Source organism: Neopsephotus bourkii, unplaced genomic scaffold (assembly GCF_033783945.1).
Source record: "Neopsephotus bourkii isolate Nb327-2 ecotype Australia unplaced genomic scaffold, CSIRO-AGI_Nbou_v1 NB_1638, whole genome shotgun sequence".
In the NCBI taxonomy this organism is placed as follows: Eukaryota; Metazoa; Chordata; class Aves; order Psittaciformes; family Psittacidae; genus Neopsephotus; species Neopsephotus bourkii.
Window position 1 is genome coordinate 2699463 of NW_026902113.1, and position 26060 is coordinate 2725522.

The window sequence follows — 26060 nt, forward strand, 5'->3', positions numbered from 1 at the left end:
AGTAGTGGTCACTGTAACTTTGTAGACCTGCAATGCATCATTGCCATTATGGTAACAGGCCACAGGATTGTGCTGAATTTGCACGGCCTCAGGACAGATGGCTGCTAAGCTCACTCTCTCTGAACTTTTCTTGACCTGCCTGCAGCTTTGTTTTGCTTAATTTAGCTGTAACAGCAGTTTCTCTAATTGACCAGGTGTCTGTGGCTAATTTATTTTGCCTTTGTTTATCTTTTTATGGTATGACTGTAGTTTTCTATAGATAGCAGTAACAAACAGTTATTCTATGTAGAGAATGAGATATTTATGACTTTAACATGCTGATGTAGTGTAGGGAAATACAGGCCTGGTACAGCAGCAGAGGCCTTGAGAACTGGAGGCTTAGAGGAGTACAGGCAGGGGATGATGAGAGATGGTGCACAGGCTTGGCACTGGAGACCCCAGTGCACAGATAGTTGCCTAAAGGAATGCAGACCTAGACCTGACAAAGCTGGCTTTAGGGTAACAGAACAAAAGAGTACTATGCAATAAATGTAAAAGGCACCATGCACAGAATATTTGGAGGCACTGTGAAGCTGCAGACTAATGAAGAAAGGGCAAAGGTATAAAAGCACATTAGCAAATATAAAAATGACTCCGAGCAGATCCTGGGATGAGGAAGAAAAAAGCATTAACATGAACATCCTACTGTTCCTGGTGAAAGGACTTCAGATGCTAACGGCTCACTGCAACATCTCAGTACCACCAGAATGAAACTAACTACCAGCCTTGGGACACAGAAGAGCAGTGGAAGCATAAACATTAGGGAAAGGGGTAGAAACTCAATGTGTGAATAACAGTTCAAACTGGTTTATCACTGTTATTGAGTCTTGCTTTGTATAGAAGTATCCTAATTGTATTATTATTTTTCATTAACAATTGCATCTGGATTAATAATGATTAAACTCTCAAGGATAGAATTATGCTAACAAAAAAGTTCTTGGCTTTATATAAAGGTGTGCTTACTTTTTGCCTATAAACAAGATCTGAAGTGCAACTGGTGGATAGAGCAGGCAGCCTTCCTGTAAACCTTTGGGCATTTTTGAGGACAGCCCTCAGTGAACCCTCACAGCATTTCTCCTGGGTTTAGCAGTAGCAGGTGTTTTTTTTCTCCTCCTTAGTAGCTGGTGCAGTTCTGTGTTTTTGACTTTCGGCCTGGGAACAGAGCTGATAACACCAATGTCCTCAAATGTTTAGATTGGCCATAGGATTCTGTGAGTCTCATGCGCTGCCAGGGAGGAGGAGAAGCCAGGAGGAAGCAGAGACAGGACACCTGACCCAAACTAGCCAAAGAGGTATTCCAGACCACAGCATGTTATGCCCGGGACGTAACTGAGAGTTACCCAGAAGGGCACTCTCTTCTTGGTTGGGCTCATTTTGGCGGGTGGTATTGTATTCTCTTCCCTTGTTATTTGTCTTATCATTATTATTATTGGTGGTAGCAGCAGTGGTTTGTGTTATACCTCAATTACTAAACCGTTCTTATCTCAACCCGTGGGAGTTACGTTCTCTCCATTCTCCTGCCCATCCCTCCAGGGTGGGGGGGGGGGAGGAAAAAGGGGGGGGAATAGAAACTGTGTGGCTGACTGGGTTTAAACCATGACAACATTGTGTCAGTCCTTCCGAAGCCCTTACAGCAATTTGGGCCTCTCCTTTTGTATTCAGCATACAATAATCAAAGAAGATGAGGGGATAGAATTCAAAACATGTGTTCCTATAGTTCTGGGAAGTATTTCATTTAAAAGAAAAAACCTATGGGCAGCATCTGCCAATCATTATAAGGGTGCAAGGTGTGTTTCCTGTCTGCACATGAACAGGGGTTTGAGTGTGACACCGCATTCTAGCCTTTTCTTGATGTTGCTGTAGTCATTAAGTATATAAATACTATCCCACCTCAGTTTTAAAATTACTGTGCACTGGTTTGCAAATGTGATATGGCAATGGATAAATAGTATCAACTCGGCACCAAAAGTTTCATTTTGTAGCATTCCATATGCACTGTGTATATTCCTTTTTTTAATCATTATCCAAGGCAGTATTAAGCATTTAGTCCACCTGGGAATGCAGCGTCCATCGCTTCACTGTGAAGATAATTTAATAAAATTAACCAGGAAATAGTTCCACCATCTAGTCATACTGGTTTTAACATAAAAATACCTTCCACATAATGTCTGTATATGTGAAACTGCTAAATATTTTAAGTTTCTTATTCCAAATTCACTATAAGCATTTTGGCAGCAATTTCAAAAATTGCTGCACTGCTGGGTTGTTTATAGTAGACAGAAAAACTGGGTTAAAAAAACACCGCTCAGGAAATTCTTCTGCTAACTCTCCATCTTAAAGCCATACTCTTTTGCCAGTGTTACATCTGCGATATGAACCTAAGCTGGTGACTTAAGGAAAGCAGATGAACAAACATTTGCTTTAACTGTTTTTCTGTAAGATGTCAATGCGCATTTGTAAAATCATTTATTTTACATAATGCACCTGGGCGTCACAATTTACATTCTGTGAGGTCAAGAAGTTAATGATGCAGGCTTCACTGAATATCCTTAGTGCATTTCCTTACATTTAAAATAAGATTTTTTTTTCCTTCATGTCTTAATCCAAACCAAATAGAGATCATGATGAGCTGTGGTGAAAAAGGTCTCTTGCATCAGCATTTGGACTTCCCCATATCCATCTGTATGGAATAAGAGCGTGGGTTGTTTTTATGCTAGTTATTAAGAATGTAGAAGAGTGCAGATAAGTCATACTCCAAAGAATTTAAAAAATAAATAAGTAAAGACTGTCAGAATTTACTCTTTCCTTTTTGGAGTTATACACTGGAGTTACTCCAGGTGCAAAGTTGCAGAATTTCCCACATGTCTGGATTTAACAACCACAGTTCAACTAAAGGCCTTGTGGAGCAGCTTCTGTAATATTAAGGGAATCGAGAAGAATGTGTTTAAAGTACTTACTAGGATAAGCAAGTCTGTTTCCTCTGTTGTGATTTTCCTGTTTCTTTAGTCAGGATAAAGATTTCTGTGTCAGATTTTGACATGTCTGAAACACAGGAATACTGAAAGCTGACAATGAACTCTCATGCTACTTTTTTAGTTCTAACTCCTGGATTGAATGGACAATTAAAGTTCCTGTGAAATTTTAACCAAATTAGTATAAGGCATTTTATGTGAATAGTACTCTGCAGATTTTTCCTGGTTTTGAATAACTGCTTGTCTGGCTTCGCCTCATGCTTCAAGTAAAGCCATTCCTGCTTGCCAACAAACTGAAGTTTGCAAATGAAACTTGCAGTGTTGGGATCATATTTTAATTTGTTTCTCTTTGCATAAGTCAGTTTTCTGTCTTAACCTTCATTATAGCTGTAGGGTTTTAGAACTCCATCTGTAGGAAAAGAGCTACCTAGAATTGTAGAAATTCAAATAGATTTTTGAATGTGTTACTATTAAGTGCCATTTGCCATTTATTTGTTGAAATAAAATGTTAACTACTGCCTACATACAGCACAGGATTTCTCTCAGTGGTTCTTGTGGTCCAAGACAATTGTGAGGAATCCTGCTGCTGGGAGATCTGGAGCTTTCTGAGGGAAGTCTGCTGCCAATTTGATTTCTGACCTTGGAGAACATTAATCCAGAGTGCTACATACATCAGCAAAAAGCAGTGGATCCTTTTGCACATTTTGTCTCTCTTTTTACTTTTAGCTTTCCATATGCTCCACCATTGTCTTTCTTGAGCTTCACACTGGTAGCACTGGAGGTGTAGTACTGAAGAAGGAAGATCAGATGTTACACAACTTCTAGTTTTTCCTTATGATATGGGGAGGAGTTTTAAGGTGCACTCATAATGATGGCAGGAAAACAAGAACATCGTCTTTGTGACTTAAGGTTTGAATAGCTGCGTGGAATCTGTTTAAAGTGCATTTCCACTTGGAAAAAAATTGTATAGATATTTGTCTTCAGTTTCTACTAATGAAATAATTTGTCCATAAAACTGAGAAATCTCAAGTCATTAGTTTCAGTATGTTTTGACAACCATGCACATGTGAATTTTCAAAACAGTGAAAGTTCCTCATGTCTCTCTCTGCTATGCTTTGGCTTCCAAATGGATTAAAGTGGATATTCCTGTAAAAGTGTGTACTGGGGATTAGTTGGCAGTTTTCCTATTTTTTACTGTTGTGCAATTATGGCCTTTTGACTTTCTAAAATAAAAAGTACCTATTTCAGATCACTTTTCTGTTTGTTTTCACAAGTCAGCACTTTGAAGGGATACTAGGTGGGTTGAAGTTGAATATTTCAATTTGAACTCTTTCCGTGAAAAGTGAAGGGAAGAATATTTAAAATAGCTTAAGAGAAGCTCTGTTAAGTACCAGCTTTGCTCCATTAAGCAGAAAGATCTGTGGAGCAGCTGCAAGTGATTAAAGTTACGGGAAGGTATCTTATTGTGATGACAGAAATAGCATATGGCTAAACATTGCTACCTTTCTTTCCACTAATGCTGGCTAGGAGTGGCACCCTGTGTAAAAACAAATTTCCTGGGTATATTTTGCTCAAGGAGCTTGTTCAGGTTTCTCAGTAGGAATGTAACTTCCACATAGCAATGATCACCACATAGGTAATGATTGTTGGTTTTGATTAGAGCCTGCTTTGCTTTCCAGCCAGTAGAAGGACTCTTTTAACATAGTTGATACTATTAACTGATTCTGTCAATCATAGTTTCGCATTGCTGTTTTATTCTATTTTGTGCTACTAACCTTGTGTTTTTCAGGAAGCTTCTCAACAACTAGAAGCTGATACTAACTTACATATTTATAGATAAAAGCTGTAGTTCCTTTGTGTTATTTCTGAATAACAGCTTTTAAATTATTACTAATTCCCCAACAGTATAGGCACAGAGCATTCGCTGTTCACCTTCCTATTGACCTGACCGCTGTTACACATTTACATGGTAATGTAGAAAGTCACATTGGTGACAAGAACTAGCTGAGTCTGCATGTTAATTCACATATAAGAAAGAATTCAATTTCTAGTTAAAGCTAAAAACATAAAAATATTATGGTGTGTCTCGTTCACCACCCACTGGCCTGTTTATGTCCAAACATAAAAATCCAGTTCTCCTGACGTTTATAGCATTTAATTTATGGACAAGCAAACTTTTGCACTAAAATTGTGAATTGGTAAGTAAGAAAGTTAAGACCGTTTTGGTAACTGTAATTAGAAAACGTAGGGATCATCTATTTGCTTCTTAAATACAGAGCCTTTGAAGAAAGACAAAAGCAAGCTGAAGAGAAAGAACAAAGATTTAGACAACAAGTTCTGCAGCAGAGGAAAATTAAACTTCAGGAAGCAACTGATAAGTTCCAGCGTGCTCATCTGCCTTTTTCTCAGCACAAACAAATAGGTTTGTAAATTAAAATTTAACCATTATTCATAAAATTGCTTTTTGCATTAATAGGATACAATTGAGGCAAACAAAACTATTAACTTCACTCTAATTGAATTCATATAAGAACAATTTAACTGTTAAAAAGCTCAGATCTGATACATATGACAAAATTGGGTAGAAGGAATTAAAGCTATTTTTTTTCCCTGAAAATTGTATTGTGAGGTATTTCATTATATTCTGGTCACAGTAAGTACATCACCTCCTTGCGATATTGTGGCTTCCTGGGTTTTTCCCCACTTCTTTCACTGCCATGTGCTCACTGCTTACAATACTGTGCTTTCACAGCTTGGTGTTAGGTGTTACAAGGTCCCTGAAAGTTACTAGGGTAATATAATGATCTGCTATTCGAACCTCCCAATGTGAAATAATCCAGAATGTGCATTTTGTTTATCATTAAATAAAAGCAGTCCTACCATGTATTTACTGTGTTACATAACTTCTGCTGAATTACTCAGCTTCTTAAGCTGTCCTCTTGCTGCTGGGAAGTAATGATCACTTCAACTCCATTCCTGCTTTCTTGGAATCAGCACAGATTGGCAGGAGTTTTTAACAGCATCAGCCAAGTCTGATTTCCAGTCAACTTTCCAGTGTTGAAATTCTTAAGATATGGTATATTACTTAGGTATTCTTTAACAGATTTACTCTCCCAACTGCAGTTGCGCCAACTGTGAGGTAATGTCTCTGACTTCAAGATCAAATGTCAGATTAAAATTACAAAACAGTCCTGGTTTAGGGCTTCTTCATAGCTCTACTGACAGCCTAGACTGTGTAGCAATATAATGAATCACGATTTCTTTTCTTGGGTTTACCTTATAGCAACTCTGCCACTTTCTACCCTACTTCTACTTGGACGAGGCAACACCTTGTGCTTGTCTGGACTCTTTCTCCACTGGTTTGATTATTAAGTTACAATTTGGCCTCTATAAAATATCTGCAAGCCATAACTTTGGCTTAGTCCATAAGCAGAATAATCTTGGTGTAAAACAAAGTCAGTGTTGGGGTTTCTAACCTCCTACTTTTTCAACAGTGCAGTCTGAAAATGAATAGCATTGTGTTGAATACATGTGTTACTGTAAACAGTGAAGTAGACTGGGGTTTTGCTTAAGAGGAACAAGAGTTGCTCTAGCATATCTAAATGATGCTAAGCCACTCAGTTTATTGTAACAGTCTGAATTTAGGATTCCAAACTGCAGAAACGTAACCAAATCATTTATGGTAAAATATTCCAATTTTTAAATTTTTTTTCCATTGTGTTTTTCACTCTAATCCCCCTAGTGCAGACAAAAGCAGCCTTTCAGTTAGAAGAAGCTTTTGAACAAATTAGAGGATCAGTTTTAACACCAGGACTGTGCTTGCCCAGCAGAAACATACCCAACTTCAGGTAAGCATTTCTGTTTACTCTAATGATCAAAGGAAGTAAATTGCCTAGTGTGTTCAATAAACAGCAGACAATTACTCTTTAAGGAGTTGTAGGCCATTTATCTTGTGGCAAAGAAAGCATTTCTGTGAACTGTTCCAATGAAGCATTATGAAACATCCTTGAGTTGTTTATGTCCGTTTGGTAAAACAACAGGAGATGACCCAAAACTTTTCCCTTCAATGGAATTCTGGGAATAGTCAGGCTGACCTAGTCCCCATTCAGTTATAGTCTGACTCAGATTGCCATGGTTGTCAAACCATCTGCTGTTCTATGAATTATGAAATATTTTGTCTAGATTATTTCTTATTCTCATCCAGATTTTTTCCTTGACAATCAAGGATAATTTAGTTTGTATATTCATGCCATGATCTCATCTTTTTTCCAGCTGCCATTCCTTTAAATTTCTCATCCTCTCTATGCATCTTGAGCATCCTGAAGATAGTTGGGCCTGCAATTTCATTTTATATCACATACAATTTGTATTGCAGTCTTTTCAGTCTACCCAAGCACTTTTTGTTTTCATTCATTGTTTATCTACCTGATGTATTTGGTATTCATTCCTGATTATTCCCTTCATAATCTCTAATTTTTTTAGCATTTCAGTTCAGCCTTTCATTTTTGTTGTTGCTGCTTTTGTTATTACTGTTATTCAAATTATTTTCTGCATGCTGTAAATTGAGCAGATGTTCAGAATAGAGATAAACTCTGTCTAAAAGGAGTCTCTCTACTTCAGTGTGACCTTCATTGTGATGTTAATATTCAGTTTGGTTACATACCTGCTGATGATTAATACATATGCGGGTGATAAACTGGGCAATCAAGAAAATATTCCATAGGTCTTAGTGCTAAATGCTCATGATAACTGCCAGTCACACACATAGAAGGACTGCAGCCATAAAACCAACCAACCAAAAAAAAAAATCTACCTTCTAAGAATAAGTTGAAATAATAGCCAAAAAAAAAAAAAAAAAAAATCAGATGTTTCTGACCCTGTCTCAGGATTCCTGATCATTTGTCCCGTTTCACTAACAGCTTGATTAAGGAGAGAAGCTCAGTGCCTCTTCCCCTTGCCTTTATCATTTTTTTCTTTAGTTTTCATCTTTCTTCAAACTGCTGCTTGTGCCTCAGGATCTCACATTTTTCCCTCAGGACCTCTTCAAACGACATAACATTTTTCACAGTATAACATTGCTGTCAATTCATATTCGTATTATTTTTAAAATTCACTATCCTGTAATAATGATAGTGTTCTTTCCCTGATTTTCATTTTTATAACTCGATTTCTTAAGGAAATTAAATGTATGTGCTCATATTCTTTTATACTTTATGTTCCCCTGTAAACAAATTTGAAAGACAGCTAAGAATCTCAAGGATAATTATATTTTGACAAGTTTTAAATTGGCAACTGAGCAAGGAAGAAAGCATGAAAAAGGTTTAAAAGTTGAGTCTGCATGGAGCTATTGGCAGGTCACAATGCAGTTAGTGTGGGTAAGTCAGCGCATGAATATCTTGGAACCTGCTCAGTGCTGCCTTTTTTTGCAGCTGGTTAGCTAGGAGGCTTTAGTAGCAGCCGTATGGGGTGAGTGCAGGCGGACATAAGGAATATTGGGGGTATGGTAATAAGGCAAATAGAATTAAGTTATTGCAGTACAGGCTTCTGTATAGGGACAAGGTATATAAATAACATGAAGTAAACCTTTGCTTATACTAATACTAACGATTTGTCATCCTTCCTTGCCACCGAAAATACTCTGAATTTTTGTCAGCATCTCACACAATCCCACACTAAGCACTAAGATTCAAACTGAACACGTGTCATGTAGCCTAGATTCTTCTGATCTGTTACAGAAGATATTATTGCAGTGTTGTTCTTTTTAGTGTTAGTCTGGGAGCCACAGTTCGTGTGCATCATAGAAGTGGCAATTCTGTGTTTTCAGACGTGGTTTCAACAATTGTGCAAAATTCTCTTAGAGGACAAATAAATTTCTTGCAATACAGCACAGCAAAGTAAGCTTTGATACAGAACATTTTGAGAAGGTTCTCAAAGGTGGAGGTTCTTCAAAACTCAACAGTTCTGAGCTGTAAAGCTTTAAAAATGCCTTAGAATCCCTTTAGTTGGAAATTTTGTGTCAACTAATAACTCAGGTCCTTTCTGTGTTTCTATCTCTTCTTAAACTTCTATAAAGACTCAACCCAAATATCTTGCATGATCTTTAGAATTTACCCTCCATCAGAAATAGAATATATAGCATTCATTGGGAGTCCCCTTTTAAAGGAAGAAATTAATATTGCATGAAGTTTTCAAGATAAATATGGCTGCAGACCCAACTGGATATAGGTGAATTTTGTCAAGTTCTAGAGATCTCAATGTCTGTCTAAAAAGTTGTAAACAATTAAATTAGGCAATGGAGACATATTACCTCCTCTTTGAGAAGGTAAAAAAATTCCAGAAACACCTAATGAGCAAGAGAATCATAGAATCAGCTAAGTTGGAAGAAACCTTTAAGATCAAGTCCAACCACTACCCCAGGTCTGCCAAGACTATATGTAAGAACTGTATATCAGAAATGCATCCTGGGAATGTTGAAAAGCGTCTTCATATTGAATGGACAATAAGGTTTAGTTTGTTACTCAAAATCCAGTGATTGTTGAGGCAAAGTATCATTTTAAATATTAGACCTGATCATCCTGGTAAAATAAAAACTGGATCTCTCCTTGTTGGTAAAGGAATAGCCATTTTGCAAGTAACTTCACTGGAGGTTTATACTAATAATCTGTTTCCAAGATCTTTTCTCCTTCTACCACCATTTGTAGTAATTGTGAAATACAACAAATACTTGATCCTAAACCAGCGAGACATGGGCTTGGCTTTCTACTCAGTTCTAAGGGTTAATAGTTCTACTGAACAGATATTAGAATTCAAAGCATAGATCTGTTGAGAGATTTCTGTAAATGCCACTTTGGATATGCCAGACTAAGGGCATTTAGGGCCCTGGAACCAGGTTGGAGCCAAAAGCCAGGATCTTTTGCTAAACTGTTCCACCTTGTAAGTCAAGCATAGCTGGCAACCTGTTTATCATTATACTTCCAGAAGACTAACACTTGGTCTACATATGACCTGTTCTGTTTCGGTTTGTGGCTTATTTTTGCTCTTTTTAAGGCCTGCCTTTCTTACTGGTTAAAGCTACTTTGTCATCCTTGATATCTACCTAGTTCTTGCTGTTTCTTTTCCAAAGCTTGTTCCTGTTCCTGTTCCTAGTGATCTTACCCAGCCTCGTTCCAGTTCTGTCTGCTTTTTATTCTTCAATATATCTTGTTACACACTTCCTGTCTTCCTAGTCACATTTTCCTTGTCTTTTGTCTTCACATACTTCTTGGTTTCTTTGATTTCTGGGTGTCAACCAGACCTATGGTTCTTGCCAGTTCTCATCCTACAGTTTCCTCTATCTGACTTACCAGGCTAGGCTCACCCTGACAACAGTACCCAGCTACACCAGCTACTCCAAAGATATTTTTTTCAGGTAGTAAGTATAAATTCCTTCATGTACCCCTTTACTGACATTACCTGTCATCAGTACATTTGGGCTCTCTAGATACTACAAAACCACCTTGCTATTTGAAGTAAGGGTATGTCTGACAGCATCAGTATATAGCTATGCTCTGTATAAACCAACCTTATGGAAAAATTAAGGCCATTTTGCTTGTTTAAAAAAAAAAAACAAACCCACAACACTACACACATACACACACCAAAAAAAAAAAAACCAAAAAACAAAACAAGCAAGAAAAAAAAAAAAAAACAAAAAGCCCCACAACAAAATCAAACACTCCGTGTTCCATTTCTTTAAATGACCAAACTGTTGGCTGACATTTTCCAGATTAATTCAGCCTGAGGCAGTCACCCAACAACCCAATCAGAAAAGCCTGACTATTTATAAATAGCAGAAGAAAAGGTTTAAAATTGAAAGTGTTGGACAGCTTTAGCACCACCTGTAGTTAGGTATAGTATAGCTGTCCTTCGCTTTCCAGGCATTTATTGATGATGTGTACTTTCAGACAGGGACATGTTTAACAGTGTACATTGATGCATAGAAATAAGCCAAAGTAATAAGTTATTTGCTTGCATCAAGAACCACAGATGACACTTCATCCTCATCAGCATCTAGAAACGTTTTTTGCCATCAGAAGCAGATTTCAGCAATGGTTGGCTGGGATAAAACAATACAAGAGAGCAGTAGAACAAACATGGATAGTAACCAAGTTCTCTTCCAGAAAAATCTGAAAGAAATGCAACAGCTCCTTGAAAAACAGCATCTCAGCAATGTGGAGGTATGATATTTCCATGTGATTCATTACATGCTGCTTCTTAAATGTAGTCAAAAGTGTCTTGAATGTGATAAAAACAGGACATCTGTTAAGCACTGTTTACCATGCAGACACCACCTGAGAGCACGCTATACTGTGCCAATAGATTATTTATAGTAAAAGTATGCATATTTTTCAGTAAGAAATCAGAGATCTTTAAAAATATTTGCAAGACTGTTATCACAAAATCTTCAGATATCTGTCATGTCTTTCTTTCTGTGAATTTAAGATTTGTATGTCAGAATTCTTGGCTCTGAAGTATCTAGCCATTAGAGTATCACAGGAATCTTGTGCTAGCTCCAGAGTTAAACTGGCAGCTTGCAATTCACATTGCTTTGCTGATTGCTACAGTTCAGTACAAAGTGCTATGGTAGCATAATTATTATATAAATGTTAGGAGGAGTTGTTTCTTTTTTCCCAGTGTTCGGTGAATTCTTAGGGATTGACTTCAATTCTCTTGAAAGCCTTTTTTGTCATCTTTGAAATAAATGCAGGTGTTCTAGCAACAAGCACATTAACTTTCTGCCTGAACTGATTTTTTGACCCCAAATCAGTTTCAAAAGTCACTTTAGAAACACAGTGAAAATCAAGAAGAGCTTGTTTCCAAAGTGATTTCTTATGTCTGCACTTTTAAGTGTGACTTTAGGTCTGTCCATGTTTTCTTTGATTTTGGAGATATTGTCTTCAATATTACATTTTTTTGAAAGAAGAGGACATAATTTTTGACCCATTCTTTTATTTCTGTAATATTATCTACTGATATGTGGACTTGTGGGGTCTGAAATGAGCTTGACTCTATGAATCACCATCCCTTTATGCTGGTGATGGCTAGAGGCATGGGATCATTGATGGCAACAGAGCAAGGGCTTTTCTTTTTAATACCTATACATGGATAACTCTTGAAAGACTGTATATGTTTCAGATATATTTTGAGTTCTTTGATATTGATGTTTTCAGGCATATTCATCTCTGTCTTTATACCTGCTTTGTTCTGATGGGTATTCATAAGAGTCTTGAGCAGCAGATGGCTAACACAGAAAATCTCATTCAGATGAAGTGAATTTCCAGAAGGTTCAGAAGACAGAAAGTACACTTTGTAATGAATTTATAGAATGGGGTTGATAAACCTGGAATCTAGATAGCCAGTTTCAAAGGAAATATAAAAAGGTCTAAACTTTTGGTTTTTTGTGTGTTTCATTTGCATAGTGTTTGTAAATTCCTCCTTAAATGATCATGCTGAATTTGGCAGTAGCTAAATTAGGACATCTTAGAATTGGAGAAAAAACTTTCTTTGAGAAAAAGGCAAAGAAAAGATTCTTTGTAATACATTGTAAGACAACTATATTGTAGTGTTTTTTATCAAACACAATTATCACATTCAAATAGAATTCTAGAATCATAGAATCAACTAGATTGGAAAAGACCTTTAAGATCCTCAAATCCGACCATTACTGCAGGACTGCCAAGTCCACTACCAATCCATACCACTGAGGGCCTCATCTCAAGGTTTTGGAACGCTTCCAGGGGTGGTGATTGCACCACTTCCCTGGGCAGCCTGTTCAAATGTCTGATCATCTTCTCTGTGAAATTTTTTTTTCTAATATCCAATCTAAACCTCCCCTGGTGCAGCTTGAGGCTGCTGCCTCTTGTCCTGTCACTGTTGGCGGGAGAAAAGACCAGCTGCATCCTCTCTCCATCCTCCTTTCAGGTAGTTGTAGAGAGCGGTAAGGTCCTCCCGAGTCTAAATAACCCCCGTTCCCTCAACTGCTCCTAAGACTTGTGCTCTTTTTTCTACGGAAAAACTGCCATGCATCATACCTGAATTTTTATAGTTTTCCTAAATGTTATAATCAGCTTTAGAATTTGTGTTTACAAAATAATACATTTTTGAAAATGCTTTGATCCTGTGAAAAATTTTGCTTTTTTTTTCCCAGTATGTATTTTTCTGCTACCACTAGGGGTTGCTCAGCTTCTTCTCTCTGATAAACAGTTTCAAATTGTAAATATTTATACTTCAAACATTTGGACTTTCTTGAAGTTATGTGCTGTGGACTCTGATTAGAAAAATAGTCAAGAAATGTACTGTCATTGTTCTAAGGCCTGAGACTTGGAAGTTTAATACTTGGATTGTGCTGGTGTCCATGTGCATCGTGACTTCCTATGGTGTAAAATAGTATTTATAAAACTCTTAACTAATAGAATTTATAATTTATAATTATTTATAATACTCTTACAATAATAGGCTTCAGTAGTCTAGTTACTGTCTGTTGTCCAAAGTCATTTCAACAGTGCTTGCCTTTCTCAAACTGATGTCAAAGTATTTCACTGTGCACATGCTTTGCAGTCTCACCGTCCACTGAGATCCTTTGACCTCTCTTTGTTTCTATTTTTACAGGCCCAGCAGGATTATAAAGATTCCTAAAATTCTTTCCTTTCCTATAGGGCAATAATTTTCTATGTAGACCCTTACTAGTAGATTTCATGTCTTCCCTGCTTTCCATCCATAAAACTTTGTCGTTTCATTGATAAGACAGAGGTTTTAGTGACCCTTCCACCATTCTCCAAAATTATTTTGCTTAAAAAATCGAGAGCAGTAGATTTTATGTCTGAGCCATTACACCAAATTATTCCTTGTTTTATGTCTGTGTGTTCCATTTTAAAGAAATTAATATTGTTAAATTTATTCTCAATCAAAGGTTTTATTGCACTGTCCTTTCCTGGTTTTGTTGCAATTGTAAGTAAGATCTTTAAGGTGGAGCTGGTAGCATGGTCTTCAGCTAAAGCTGCATCAGCTTTTCACCAAAAGACATTACTCCCACGTGCTCATAATTTTTCTAAACGTTAACTGTTTATGTTGAAATTTTCCACTTCTGGCGCCTGCCTTAAACTTAATAATTCAGAAATTTTCCATTAAAATGACTCAACTGTGGCAAGAAATAGTATTATTCAGATAAATGTATCCTGAGCCACATTGAAAGAAGTGTGACCAGCAGCACGAAGGGGGTGATCCTGCCCCTCTACTTGCCTCTCGTGACACTCCACTTGGTGTACTGTGTGCAGTTCTGGTTTCCTCAACATAAGAAGGGCATGGAGCTCTTGGAGCAAGTCCAGAGGAGGCCATGAGGATGATCAGGGGACTGGAGCACCTCCCATATGAACACAGGCTGAGAAAGTTGGGGCTGTTCAGCCTGGAGAAGAGAAGGCTGCATGGAGACCTCATAGCAGCCTTCCAGTATCTGAAGGGGGCCTATAGGGATGCTGGAGAGGTACTCTTCATCAGGGACTGTAGTAATAGGACAAGGGTTAATGGGTTAAAACTCAAACAGGGGAAGATAAGATTAAATGTAAGGAAGAAGTTCTTTACTGTGAGGGTGGCAAGGCACTGGAATAGGTTGCCCAGAGAAGTGGTAAATGCTCCATGGCAATGTTCAAAGCTAGGCTGGACAGAGTCTTGAGTGAGATGGTTTAGTGTGAGGTGTCCCTGCCCATGGCAGGGGGTTGGAACTTGATGATCTTAAGGTCCTTTCGAACCCAAACCATTCTATGATTCTATGATTCTGTATCTTTTGTCTTTTCATCACCTCTTTAGTTTGGTGTCCATACAAACTTGTTTTGATCAGTACAATATTTTTAAACTCTTCCAGTAAAATATATTATGCTTGAATTAAACTGTTTGATTGACCTAACTTTTTACCTCTGTTGTTTCACTTTTTAAACAAAATACTTGGAAGTAAGGGCTAATTCACAGACAAAATAGGTATAGATTGCAACACAGAGATTGTATTTTTCTCCTCCCTCCTTTAAATAACCCTAATTAGGTTATTAAAGTGGTACCTGTGAAATCCAAATTGAAATCCCTTGATTTGAAGCATGAATTTTACCTTGGCTCTCCTTTTTCTCCAAGCATATTGTACAGCCATTGAAGTAGTCAGTATCATTTTTTCTGCAAGGGGATTAATTTCTTCTTGCCATAAAAAACTCCAATATATGGACTGGAATACAAGTATAATTTCTCAGAAAATGAAACCCAAACCATGAGGTCAGAGGGTTATTCTTATATTATTTCTAATACTGTAAAATTTTGTATCTGCTATATTGTGTGTGTTTATATACACTACGTGTAGAATTCAGTAAGTCTCTGAGAAAGAACACAGAATGAAAGCAGCTGATGCTGCAAACACATAGGTATGGCCATTGCCTTACTTACATGAATGAGTTGACCTTTATGACTGCTAGCTGTTTGGGTTACTATGCTTTTGAGGTTGGACTACACCTATGAAACTGAGATGTTTCAGGTAACTGATGGAAAAACTAAACTCATTTTCAAGTGTGTTTGTGGTATGGCTGGAATGAGTTAAGCACGGGTTCCTTCTGCAAGGTGTATGACTCTTCAGAGGCATAGACAAGACCAGCATGGAAAAATGGAGTGCCTATGTACAGAGTCTGTCCCAAGTGTCAAGAACTCATAGAATGCTCAGGGCTAGTTAGTGGGAAAACAGACTCTTAAGGGCAGGGTTAGCATAAAATGGCATTGGAACTGAAATCAGACTTGATTTTGAAGAGACCTTCAAAATCCTGAAATAGGTTTTGATGGCCACCTTCAATCTCTGGCGATTTTTTTCTTGTAACTGTGAATGTTAACACATTTTATGTTAATCACATTATGTGACAAACTCAAGTGATTTCCTTACTCATTTTCCTTTTGGCAAGATCAGGAGGGTTCAGTTTTTATTGGCTTTTAACTTATATTGCAACATACCACTCTTCCATATTAGTTCACTAATTCAAAATTCACATTTGCTGTAAAAGAAAATTGAAATATATTTCCAGACTAAATTATCTTACGCAAATATTCAATCTTGTTTTGACTGTATATTCCTGAAGAGTATGTTGCGGATTTTTTACCTGAAGTAGTGATTTATTCCAAACCTGTGCTCTATAAAATGACATTACAATCTTCATATATGACAATCTGGATGTTCAGTCATTTGAAGATTGTTTTACCTCAGTTCAAAGCCCTGGTTGAACAGATGAAATGTGCAATTCAAGTTGAAACAGCATTTTCAGTACAAAACAGTTATTCCACAGGTAGATTAATACATGAATAAGACTTTGCTTAGGGATAACTTAGGATTGTTATACGTACAGCACAGCTCACAAACTGCAGAAACAGGGAAACTGAGAACTGGCATCTAATATATAGCTGTTCCTCTATAAAGGATAAGAGAGTACACATTTTCTCACAAGGATTGACTTACTTATTAGTGTGACTCCATTTTGGGGTTTACATTCAAATACATATATCCTTATATAAAATCATAGAATCATAGCATGGTTTGGGTTGGAAAGGACCTTGAAGATCCTGTCACTACATGCTCTTGGAAACTGTGTCCCCCCCCCCAAGATTTCTTGTAGGCCCCAGTTAGGTACTGGAAGACAGTTATAAGATCTCCCCACAGCCTTCTCTTCTCCAGGCTGAACAAGCCCAAATCTCTCAGCCTGTCTTCATATGAGAGGTGCTCCAGCCCCCTGATCATCTTTGTGGTCATATATGTATCTATGAAATATTTATATATAGCTATACATTAAATTATTTCTACCATACTTAATAGCTATTTTAAGTGATTTGTTTTATTGCAACAGGGTAAAATGTTCATAAATGTAGCTAAAGGAGAGGAACAGAGTAAAAATATAGCAGTATCTGATCTTTAGTTTACTGCAGTTATGGTAATAATAAAAGGTTGGCTTTTAGCAAGGGAGTGGAAGATAAAAAAGTTTGTGCATACTCAGCCAGGATGCTATACTACATTATGTGAATTTGGTGTTATCAGATATAGCGTATACTAATGACTCAAGTGGCTGCTGGGAAATCTATTGCTTTCTCATCAAGATTAAAGTGGCAATGTCCAGAGTAATTCTACCCCTTTGAACATGTCAGACCTGTGTCTTGTTTTTTTTTTTTTAAGAGATAAACCTTTAGCAATGTGGAAAGAAAAACAGAAATTAGCCACTTTTTAATTCCAATATTCTGCTTCTGTCCTGGTAGGCTCATGGTAGCCTGGGTACACAGAAACCTAATCAATTCTTTCAAACTTGTAATATTAACTATTATAAACACACAGCAGCCCCTCTGTGGTATTTGATAGCTTTAGCTTTGCTGTGTAGGTTATGCCCAATTCTGGTGTATTTACGTATGGCCAGAATTCAGAGAACAGGAGTTAGCAGAGAATAACTGGGACCCAGGAGACTGGAAGATCTTCAACAAACTTAAAGAATTATGCTGTTTCAAACAGTGGCAAGAAAAAAGTCAGCTTTTAAATTCAATAGGATGTTTAGGGAAAGATAGATGCTGAAATCTTGTACATGCTCTTACAAATCATATTCAAAGCTCATAAGAGGAATGTGTGTCTTGAAAAACATTTGACTGAAAAAAATGGGATTTATAAAACAGGTAACATGGAACAGTCACTAAATACCTTTTTGAAGAGAAATATTCTATTAATGAAGCATGCAGTAAATGTTGCCAATTACATGAAACTGTCTCATTAGATAAACTTATTTCTGGAGAAATAAAAATATATGATACTAGAAAACACTTTTAGATGTATAGCTTAATGTTGCTCTGTGTGGAGTCAGGCTTTGGACTCTATAATTCTTGTGGGTCCCCTCCAACTCAAGCTATTTTCTGATTCTGAAAGTATTTCTGTATCTGACCTTTAGAATTTCCTAGTATAAACCCACCTTCTGCTTTGGTTGCTGCTGTGCAGTGCACAAGCTAAGAGTGGAAAGGTATTAAAACTCTTCCAACTTTACAACGTATTTACATTCCTAAAAGAAAAAGTCAGCTTTTTTATAGACTGCAAAAAATGTGTACTAATTTTTTAGCAAGTCTGAGAGATCTGCTAGGACAGTCCCTCAGCTGAACTAGGGATTGTTTTTTAAATTACATTCACACACTGCATGGTTCTGGGTCTTTCAGAGTGGATGTACTGGTCAAATAGTTTGTAGGGTTTTTTTCTCTGATGCAATAGCTCCAGTTCATTCAAATCTGTCAATAATCTGTTATTTGTGTATTTGTGAATAAGGATCAACCAGGAAGACAGATTCTGATTCTAGAAGATGAAGAAATACTTTCCTTCAGTTATTCTTAACTTCTTCCCCCATAAATCAGACTTTGTTGGAAAACTTTTCTGAAAAGGATAATTTCAGAGCTTTGAGTCTTCTCATTAAGACCTTAACATCAGTGAGAGGATTAGTTATTTGTTTTAAAATGGAAAAAGAGTCTCTGAGAAATGTTTCCATTTCATTTCTGTCTCTAAAGTAACATCTAGAAACAGCCTCATCTATGAAATATTTTTTAAAACATCATTTTTCCTATAACCTGCAAATTTCAAACAAGTGAAAATGGGTGAGTTTTACCCTATCTCCATTCTCATTTTTTTCAGATAGCCAAAATGACATTGAACATACCATAGATCGTAAATAACTATCAAATCTCATTAAATTATGTCTTTGGATTTTATATATAACATTAAAAGGATTATTAGTTAAGCCGTTAAGAACTTCTAGAATTAATACTGCATATTCATGCCCAATTTTTCTGCATTTTTTCCTTATGTCAGTTTTCAATGTTGCAGTCCCATACTATTTTTACATAACCACATCAATTCAATTTGCGGGGTGGATGGAGCCTGCTCAAAAGAAATTGATTAATGGGCTAGAAACAAAAAAGAGACTAATACATTGTGGTCCTCTGCTTCAACATCTAATCATTTAATAATTTTAATAGTATTTGAAAACTAGCATTATGAACTCCACTCCTGGAGCTGAATGATTAGGTTAGTTTGTGAGACTCAGGCACCTGGAACAGAGATCCTGAGAAGCAGCACTCTGAGTACTGAGATGCTAAGAGTACTGAGTACTGAGAACCGGTTAGCTGAAAACATGCTTCCTGCAGGGTTCTGTACATTTACCTCAGGACTTCATGAAAACTGAAAGTCAGAACTTGAAATCCTGAGATTCAGTGTTCAGATCACTTTTCTTTCAAAATCATTCAGTACAGTATGGCTCACTGAAGTGCCTGAGTGCCTATGGGATTGGAAAATTGAGGTCTTTCCATCCCAAGAAGTTTGAACCTGTATTTCTAGCACCCTAGATGTGCCTTTGAAACACTCAGGTTCATAGATAGCTAGTTTCTGTACCTTAGATAGCTTGGGCAGGGAATGAGGCACCTGGCAGTAAAGACTAGGGGTGTTGATAGGAAGCTTTTCTCTAGTCATCCTACACCTCTATAACTGTTTTGGTGTGTTTGGCACAGTATAATGGATCTTTTGTGTAATATAATCACTAAAATCCTTTCTGAGTGGCATTTGCTTTCTTGGCCAAATCTTCTGTAAAATCAATACTGTGGAGTGCCATGTACATCATGTTTTCAAAACTTGTATAGAAAAAATATATTTATTTATTTACTTACTTATTTGCAATTAGTGTAATTTATTAATGTAATTTTTATTATATATTAATATAATTATTTTTAAATACCATTGGCATCTTTTACTTCACAAGGAATCTGAAATATAACATCCTATACACACACACAACACACAAAAATTCCTGCAAATACGACAAAATGATCAAAAAATAGCAAGCAGTGTGAGAGGTGAGGGGCCTGGGTTTTCAGAGTAAGTATTGTTTTTCTTCATTTATCTTCAGAAGAGTGTTCCCATTCACCTCCTGGATTTGTGAACACTCAGCACTTCTTGTGCAGAAAATGTCAAATACACATATAGCAGCTCTTTAGCGTAATAGCATCTTGACAGAGTCCTTTGGCAGAAAATTCACTTGTCAGGTTTTCTTAAAATTCTACTTGTTGCAGTGCTGTTCTTTCATTGGTGTCATGAAAGATTTCTTAGGCTCGTGCTTTCTCAGTGCTTTCCTGAAATTAAACGACTTGACACAGCTGTTCTAAGTCTTGAGATGTACAAGTGACCTCTTCAACTACTTGTAAGTGGTCTCTTTCCTAGAATACCAAGTATGTGAGCAGGCTGGGTTTAGATTTCATGCAATAGGACATAAAATAAGGCAGGCAACAGGCAATGCAATAATCGTACTTTTGTCACACAAAAAATAAGCAAATCCAGAAAATGCAAAGATAACACAATCTATGAACGTTTTTGTTTCCTATAATATTCTCACAGGTAGTCATTGGGATTTCCATTTTTATTTTCCTATAGCTATTGACCACTAGAAAATGAATAATTCTTGAATGCTTGTTTAGGTCAGCAGAAGTAGTTCTAGTTACGAATTTCCGCAAGAAAATCTGACATTAATTTTCATTACAGAGGAGGCTAGAAAGGGAAATAATATATGTAAATATTTTAATGAGAATGGTAAACATCTTTAGCGCATGAAAAGACGAAATTGTGTGATTCAACAAAATAAATGTAAAAGAACTTTTCTTGCACCTTTCATATTTACCAGTTTAAGCTAACCTGCTATCAGAACAGGCTTCTTAAAATCATCCTTACAAGATTTTTCCCCTGTTTAACTTACTAATTTTAGAAGCACAGTTAGCTATGCAGGTGCAGCTTCCAAATTAGAACAAGTAAGCCTGACACCTAGAATTTCTTTTTACTGTTCTTTTCCCATCTGAAAATTTCAAAGTTAGTTCTTAAATTTGGCCTGATATAGAAAACTCAGCATATGCCTTTTCCTTGATTGGTGAAGTTCAAGCAGAGTTTAACAATATAATTTAGCTAAACATAAAGGTTATTAAATAACTAACAAAGCATTATTTATTCTTTTCTATTAGAAAGACATTAGTTTTTACCTTTAGTTTGAAAATGTTCCCTAAAGGGAATTTTCTCTACACTTGGTTCTTTGTTCTTCTATTTAGTTTCTTTATATCAGATCGTAACTCTAATGGAAGACTTCACCACCCTCTGAACATTTAGTGCAAGATAAGATTTAATTCAACCATAAAAAGTCTTTCAGGACTCACTAAGCTTTTTGTTTTACAATTTAAAATATTTGGACAGCTATGAACTATGCAACATTATGGTCTAACAATTTTACTAGAATTTTAAAAAATATATTTACTATGAAAATATGTTCTCATTCACTAGTGAACTGTACGCACTCTTTGGTAAGTTTTCTAAGTGTTAATTCTATCATAATTACTAGCGGATATATAATCACTTACCTAACAGATAAGTGATTACCTAATAGGTTAACAGATTTTGCTACTTGAAACATTTTCCATTTCAAGTCATTAATGAAAATAAGAAATCTTAATTGCATAATATTGCATATCTAATTCAGCTTCTCTTAGTTCTTCATGATATTTTTTTCCAAAAATGCTTTAAAATCACTTATCTGTTGAGTTCTGTGGAAGTGAACTTTCACAAGAGAGAGCGTATGAGATTGTGAAAATAGTTGATATGCTTGTTTTCCTTTATGTGTATTTCTGTTTTGCAATCTTGTACTTTCAAAGCCATGTATTTTCAACAGGGTCAGGCACCTCAGTGTTTGGGTGGAGAAGTAATAATGAAGAAAATGCCTGTATGGTACATACATAATGTTGTCCCAGTGGTGGTTCATATGGCACCAGTTACTTACTCATTAGTGCATTAAAGTTCAACAAAGAAGCTGGGGGAGTGGATGGGACTCCCATACGCCTTTACAGCTAATCTGTCTTCTTAGATCAGATCTTTCTTTCCAGAAGATGAGAAGCAGGGGTTTCACTGGGGAGAGGTGTCAATCTCTATGATTATGATAGCTGAGAGGTGTTTTCTTGTGACCCTTGTGACACTTCGTATGAAAATAATAATATTCAGTCTAGTATTATGGAAAAGTTCCAGTTTGGGGTAGACCCACTACCAAATCTGCCCTGATTTTCATGGATTCTCTTCTATTTTGTAAACTCGCTTACACACCCTTACAGAGCACAAGATGACACAGAGTGCATCCTGTGTCATAGGGCAATCCAGAAACAGTAGTGCTGTTCAGACAAATCTTGTTTCTTTTTTGATATTGTAGAATTTATATAAAACTTAGGATTATAACTGTTAAACTTATGCAGCTCTTTCCTCTGAATGTCATCCCCAAACTGTATCATTTTCTTTTGCAATTGAATATGGGTAAATTTTGACTTGATGGAAGCATTCATGGTGCTATGACCCCAATTTGTAAAAACACCGGGCTCAATATTGATTGTATTTTAGCCTAAGCTGTCATTAGTGAGAAAAAAAATAATATCAGCAAAAAAATGTTCCTGTTAAATGTAACAGTCTGGTTTTATGCCTGTATTTCAGAATTTTCATCACGAACTCAAGAAAACAGATGATTCAGAAAGCGTGTTAAGCCTCGACAGTCTTGAGGCTGGAGAACAAAGTGGAAATTACACAACACCAAGTGAATCATCTTTGACTACACCGTGTGACTGTACCCTCTACAATCCAGAAAAATCACAGACCAGGAATAATGGTTTGCTTTATACAGCTCAAAGTACTTCTTCTAAAAATATGCATCTAAATAATTGTCTGAGAAATGTAGCTTCGCAATACTACCACAACTTACCTACTCATGATCTTTTAGCTAAACATAATGTTCTAACTCCTGCTGAACATGTAAGCACGTCAGAAGAGGAATCAACTGCTTCTGACAGATCTGGAAAAAATATTGCAGAGTTCTCTACCTCTGGTAAGCAACAAATCTCTGTAAGTAATGTGTTTAGTTTTCTGCAAAATATAAAAGAAGAAAGAAGCAAGCCATCTTCTGGAACCGCTTACACATTAACCACTGGTCATCCTGTTTTGAATCCCAGCAAAACCTGGGCCAGCCCTGAGTCTATTCCAGGAGAAGGAGTTCAGGATCTGATGCAAGATCAGAGTTTTAAAATGACCCCACAAAAAAGAAATGCATCTGTGCAAACCTCTAGTCAACCTATTGCAACATCTAAAATCTCATTTCCTAATCAGGGATGTTCCACTGGCATTCCCATCACAGCTGATACATTACCAAAAGACAAAAACATCAGTATGGAGTTTCTAAAATATACCTCAGGAAAAATTACTGAAACAAAAGAAGAAAATATTAAAGGTATTGATTACATTAATCCAGGATCATCTTTATTTCAGGACATACCAAATGCCTCAGTTCTGTGTGATGTTAAACAACAGAATAACAAAGAGGAAGAAAATGGAAATATGACTGAAACTATGCCACTGCTGTCTGATACAGAGTTCAGATCTGGCACTCCTGCACAGCACAAAAACCTGAAAAACAATGTTCTTGAGAGAAAAAGAGAAAAGTTTCTTGGTAGTATCTTAAAGAAGGACTGTAAATATGAACCCAGTCACTTCAAAACTGTGGTTATGAACCATGGGATCAGTTTTGGGAAACATCCCATATCTTCTATCAGAGACAGTTTAGAACTGGCAAAAATTAAAAAGAAAAGTGCAGAAAATGACAAATACAATAGAAAAATCAAATGGTGTGATCAAATTAACCAGATAATAGGAAATAATGAAAAATGCTATGAAGAAAACACCAGTGAAATATCTTCTGCACAGCTGCAATATGTTCAAGCTATAAATAATGCTCCTAAGACTAATTTAAGTATTGTTGCTCAACCTTCAAACCCGATGTTCATAAAAAATCACCAGGAAAACTCTCATATATCAAAACCAAATGTTAATACTGAAGAATCAAATAGAGAATGCACATCTCTGAATATGTTTATGTCTACTGGATCTGTTTCTGCAAAAAAAACCTGGATCGTATCAAATGATGAAGAAAGTAAACCCCCAGTATGTGGTAATAATTATAAAATTAATGAAGGTAATCGGCTGAAAAATAGGGCAAAAATAGCTAGAACAACAATATCTGCAAGGCCCCAGCCAAGATTTATGCCCAAGAAGAAAACAGGCACTATAATCCAACCTCAACTGGCTGCAGAAACCAGCAAAACTCGAAAATCTCCAGGGAAATTCCTAGCACCTCACCCACCATCCATACCTCTGCCAGGAAGCAGAAGTGGTGAAAATGCAGCCAGCCCTAGGTGTCAGCCACTCCTGCCTTCAAGTCTTCCAGCAACCGCTACAAGCAGGAATGATTTAAATGAAAGGCATGTTGTGTTAGCAGATCAGGTTTTAAATAGAAACGGTACAGAATACAGTCAGAGTATTACTTGTCATTCTGACTTGCCCACAGTGATGTTAACACCGGGCTGCAGCATGGCCAAGCACGGACCTTGTGAAAAAAATACTTGTTCTGCAAATAGTGTTCAGACACGCGCCTGCCAGGACCGTTCGATAGCCTGCACTGGAAGAAGACCTGTTGACACAGAAAGTGGATTACATCTCCATCATATCCCAGCAGCTGGAAAAACAAGTACCTCCTGGCAAGGAGTATATAGTGCCCAAGATCCAAAAGGCTCTGCTACTGGTAAGAGTCATGTTTCTGGGTCTGGGGAGGGGGTATGTTCAGACAAAAGTCGATTTCAATTACATCACGAGTTTGTTTTCAGTTAAAGCATCCAGCCTTTCATCCATTCACACAATACAGCCAGTTTTAATAAGTCTTCACCATTTGTCATTGTTATTTCTATTCTAGTGGTGCCCAGAGGCCCCTCAAACATCAATACCCATTTTTAATAGCTTTCTACAATATGAAATGAAAAGGAAGTATTTTCCCTGAGATTATATTCCTGACTAATGAGCAGATGTGACAGGTGCTCTAAGTGATTATATAGAAGGAAGTGACTAAGTTTATGAGCAAGTTTTACAAGGTAACTGAAAGTTGTAGGTTCTTGTCCAACAGTCACTGACACCTGAGAGTGAGAGAAGTGCATATCTGCCATGTTTTTCAAATGTTGACAGCGTAAATTCCTAAAATGATTACATTTTGGTCCTAATAATACAATTAATGCTAAAAAAAAAGTCAATTAAAAATAAGTCACTTCTAACAGATAAATTTTGCTCTGCTAAAAAGTATGTGTGCTTCAGAAAGAATTGCAAGAAAACTGAGGACCAATCTTGTCTTTTATTAAAAGTTAATCTTGGGAACAATATGATGCAGAGATTGATTGGTGAGATAGAGGAAAGAAGCATAAGAAATTTAGGAAGAATAAACTTTAATCTCCTGGGTTTTACAATTCTAAATAGGTTTCATGCTTCTCGATTTGCCTTTTTTCTTCTCTGCAGCCTAGCTGTATTCTGTGCCTTGGGCACTGATGGCGTCCTTGTGCTTGTAATTTGAATGTTGTATGCTGGTTTGCTTCTTTCTGAGGGCTGCAGCTGGAGGCAGAGCTCCTCAGGGCAGTAGACCCTTCTTCGGGGTAAAGCAGCTTTCTAAACCACTTCACCTACTGGGATCACCCCAAGGATTGGCCATGCAGCTCAAAGATATTTTCTAGCAAAAGTGAATAATTCCCATAACTTAAAAAAAAAAAAATCAAAACAAAACCTAAATTTTATCTATAGTAATACATAGTTTAAGTATGGAGTAATTCAAAACAGCTCTGTTGTTACAAGCAGAGGCACGTAAATATTCTTGGCCTAAAGCAGGGGTGGGAAATGAGAAATGTTATCTGCTTGTCCATTCCAGTTCAAAGTCAAACAGATGAGCTTAAGATATGTGGGGCTTCAGTTAAAGTATTTGATTTTACATTGGAAATGAACGGAGTCTTGCATTACCATGCCTTGCCTCCAGCAGAGGTACTTGTCTCTTGATGTCCTTATTTGCACATCAGATAAATGAATCAGGAAATGTACTGGGTCAAAGTTGTGGGCACTAC

The 26060-nt window shown here is 36.8% G+C and overlaps 1 protein-coding gene across 3 annotated transcripts in view; it reads left to right on the top strand.

Moving 5' to 3' along the window:
- CEP126 (centrosomal protein 126) overlaps positions 1–26060 on the top strand; it is a 41054-nt gene that overhangs the window by 5180 nt on the left and 9814 nt on the right. For 2 of the 3 annotated variants that reach the window (XM_061374376.1, XM_061374375.1), the window contains exons 3-6: positions 5288–5433; positions 6754–6859; positions 11029–11227; positions 22576–24709. In XM_061374376.1, coding sequence (XP_061230360.1) covers positions 5288–5433; positions 6754–6859; positions 11029–11227; positions 22576–24709 — 2585 coding nt within the window. Of the gene's footprint in view, positions 1–5287; positions 5434–6750; positions 6860–11028; positions 11228–22575; positions 24710–26060 lie in introns of those variants that run through there. The other variant, XM_061374377.1, reaches the window with a different exon arrangement.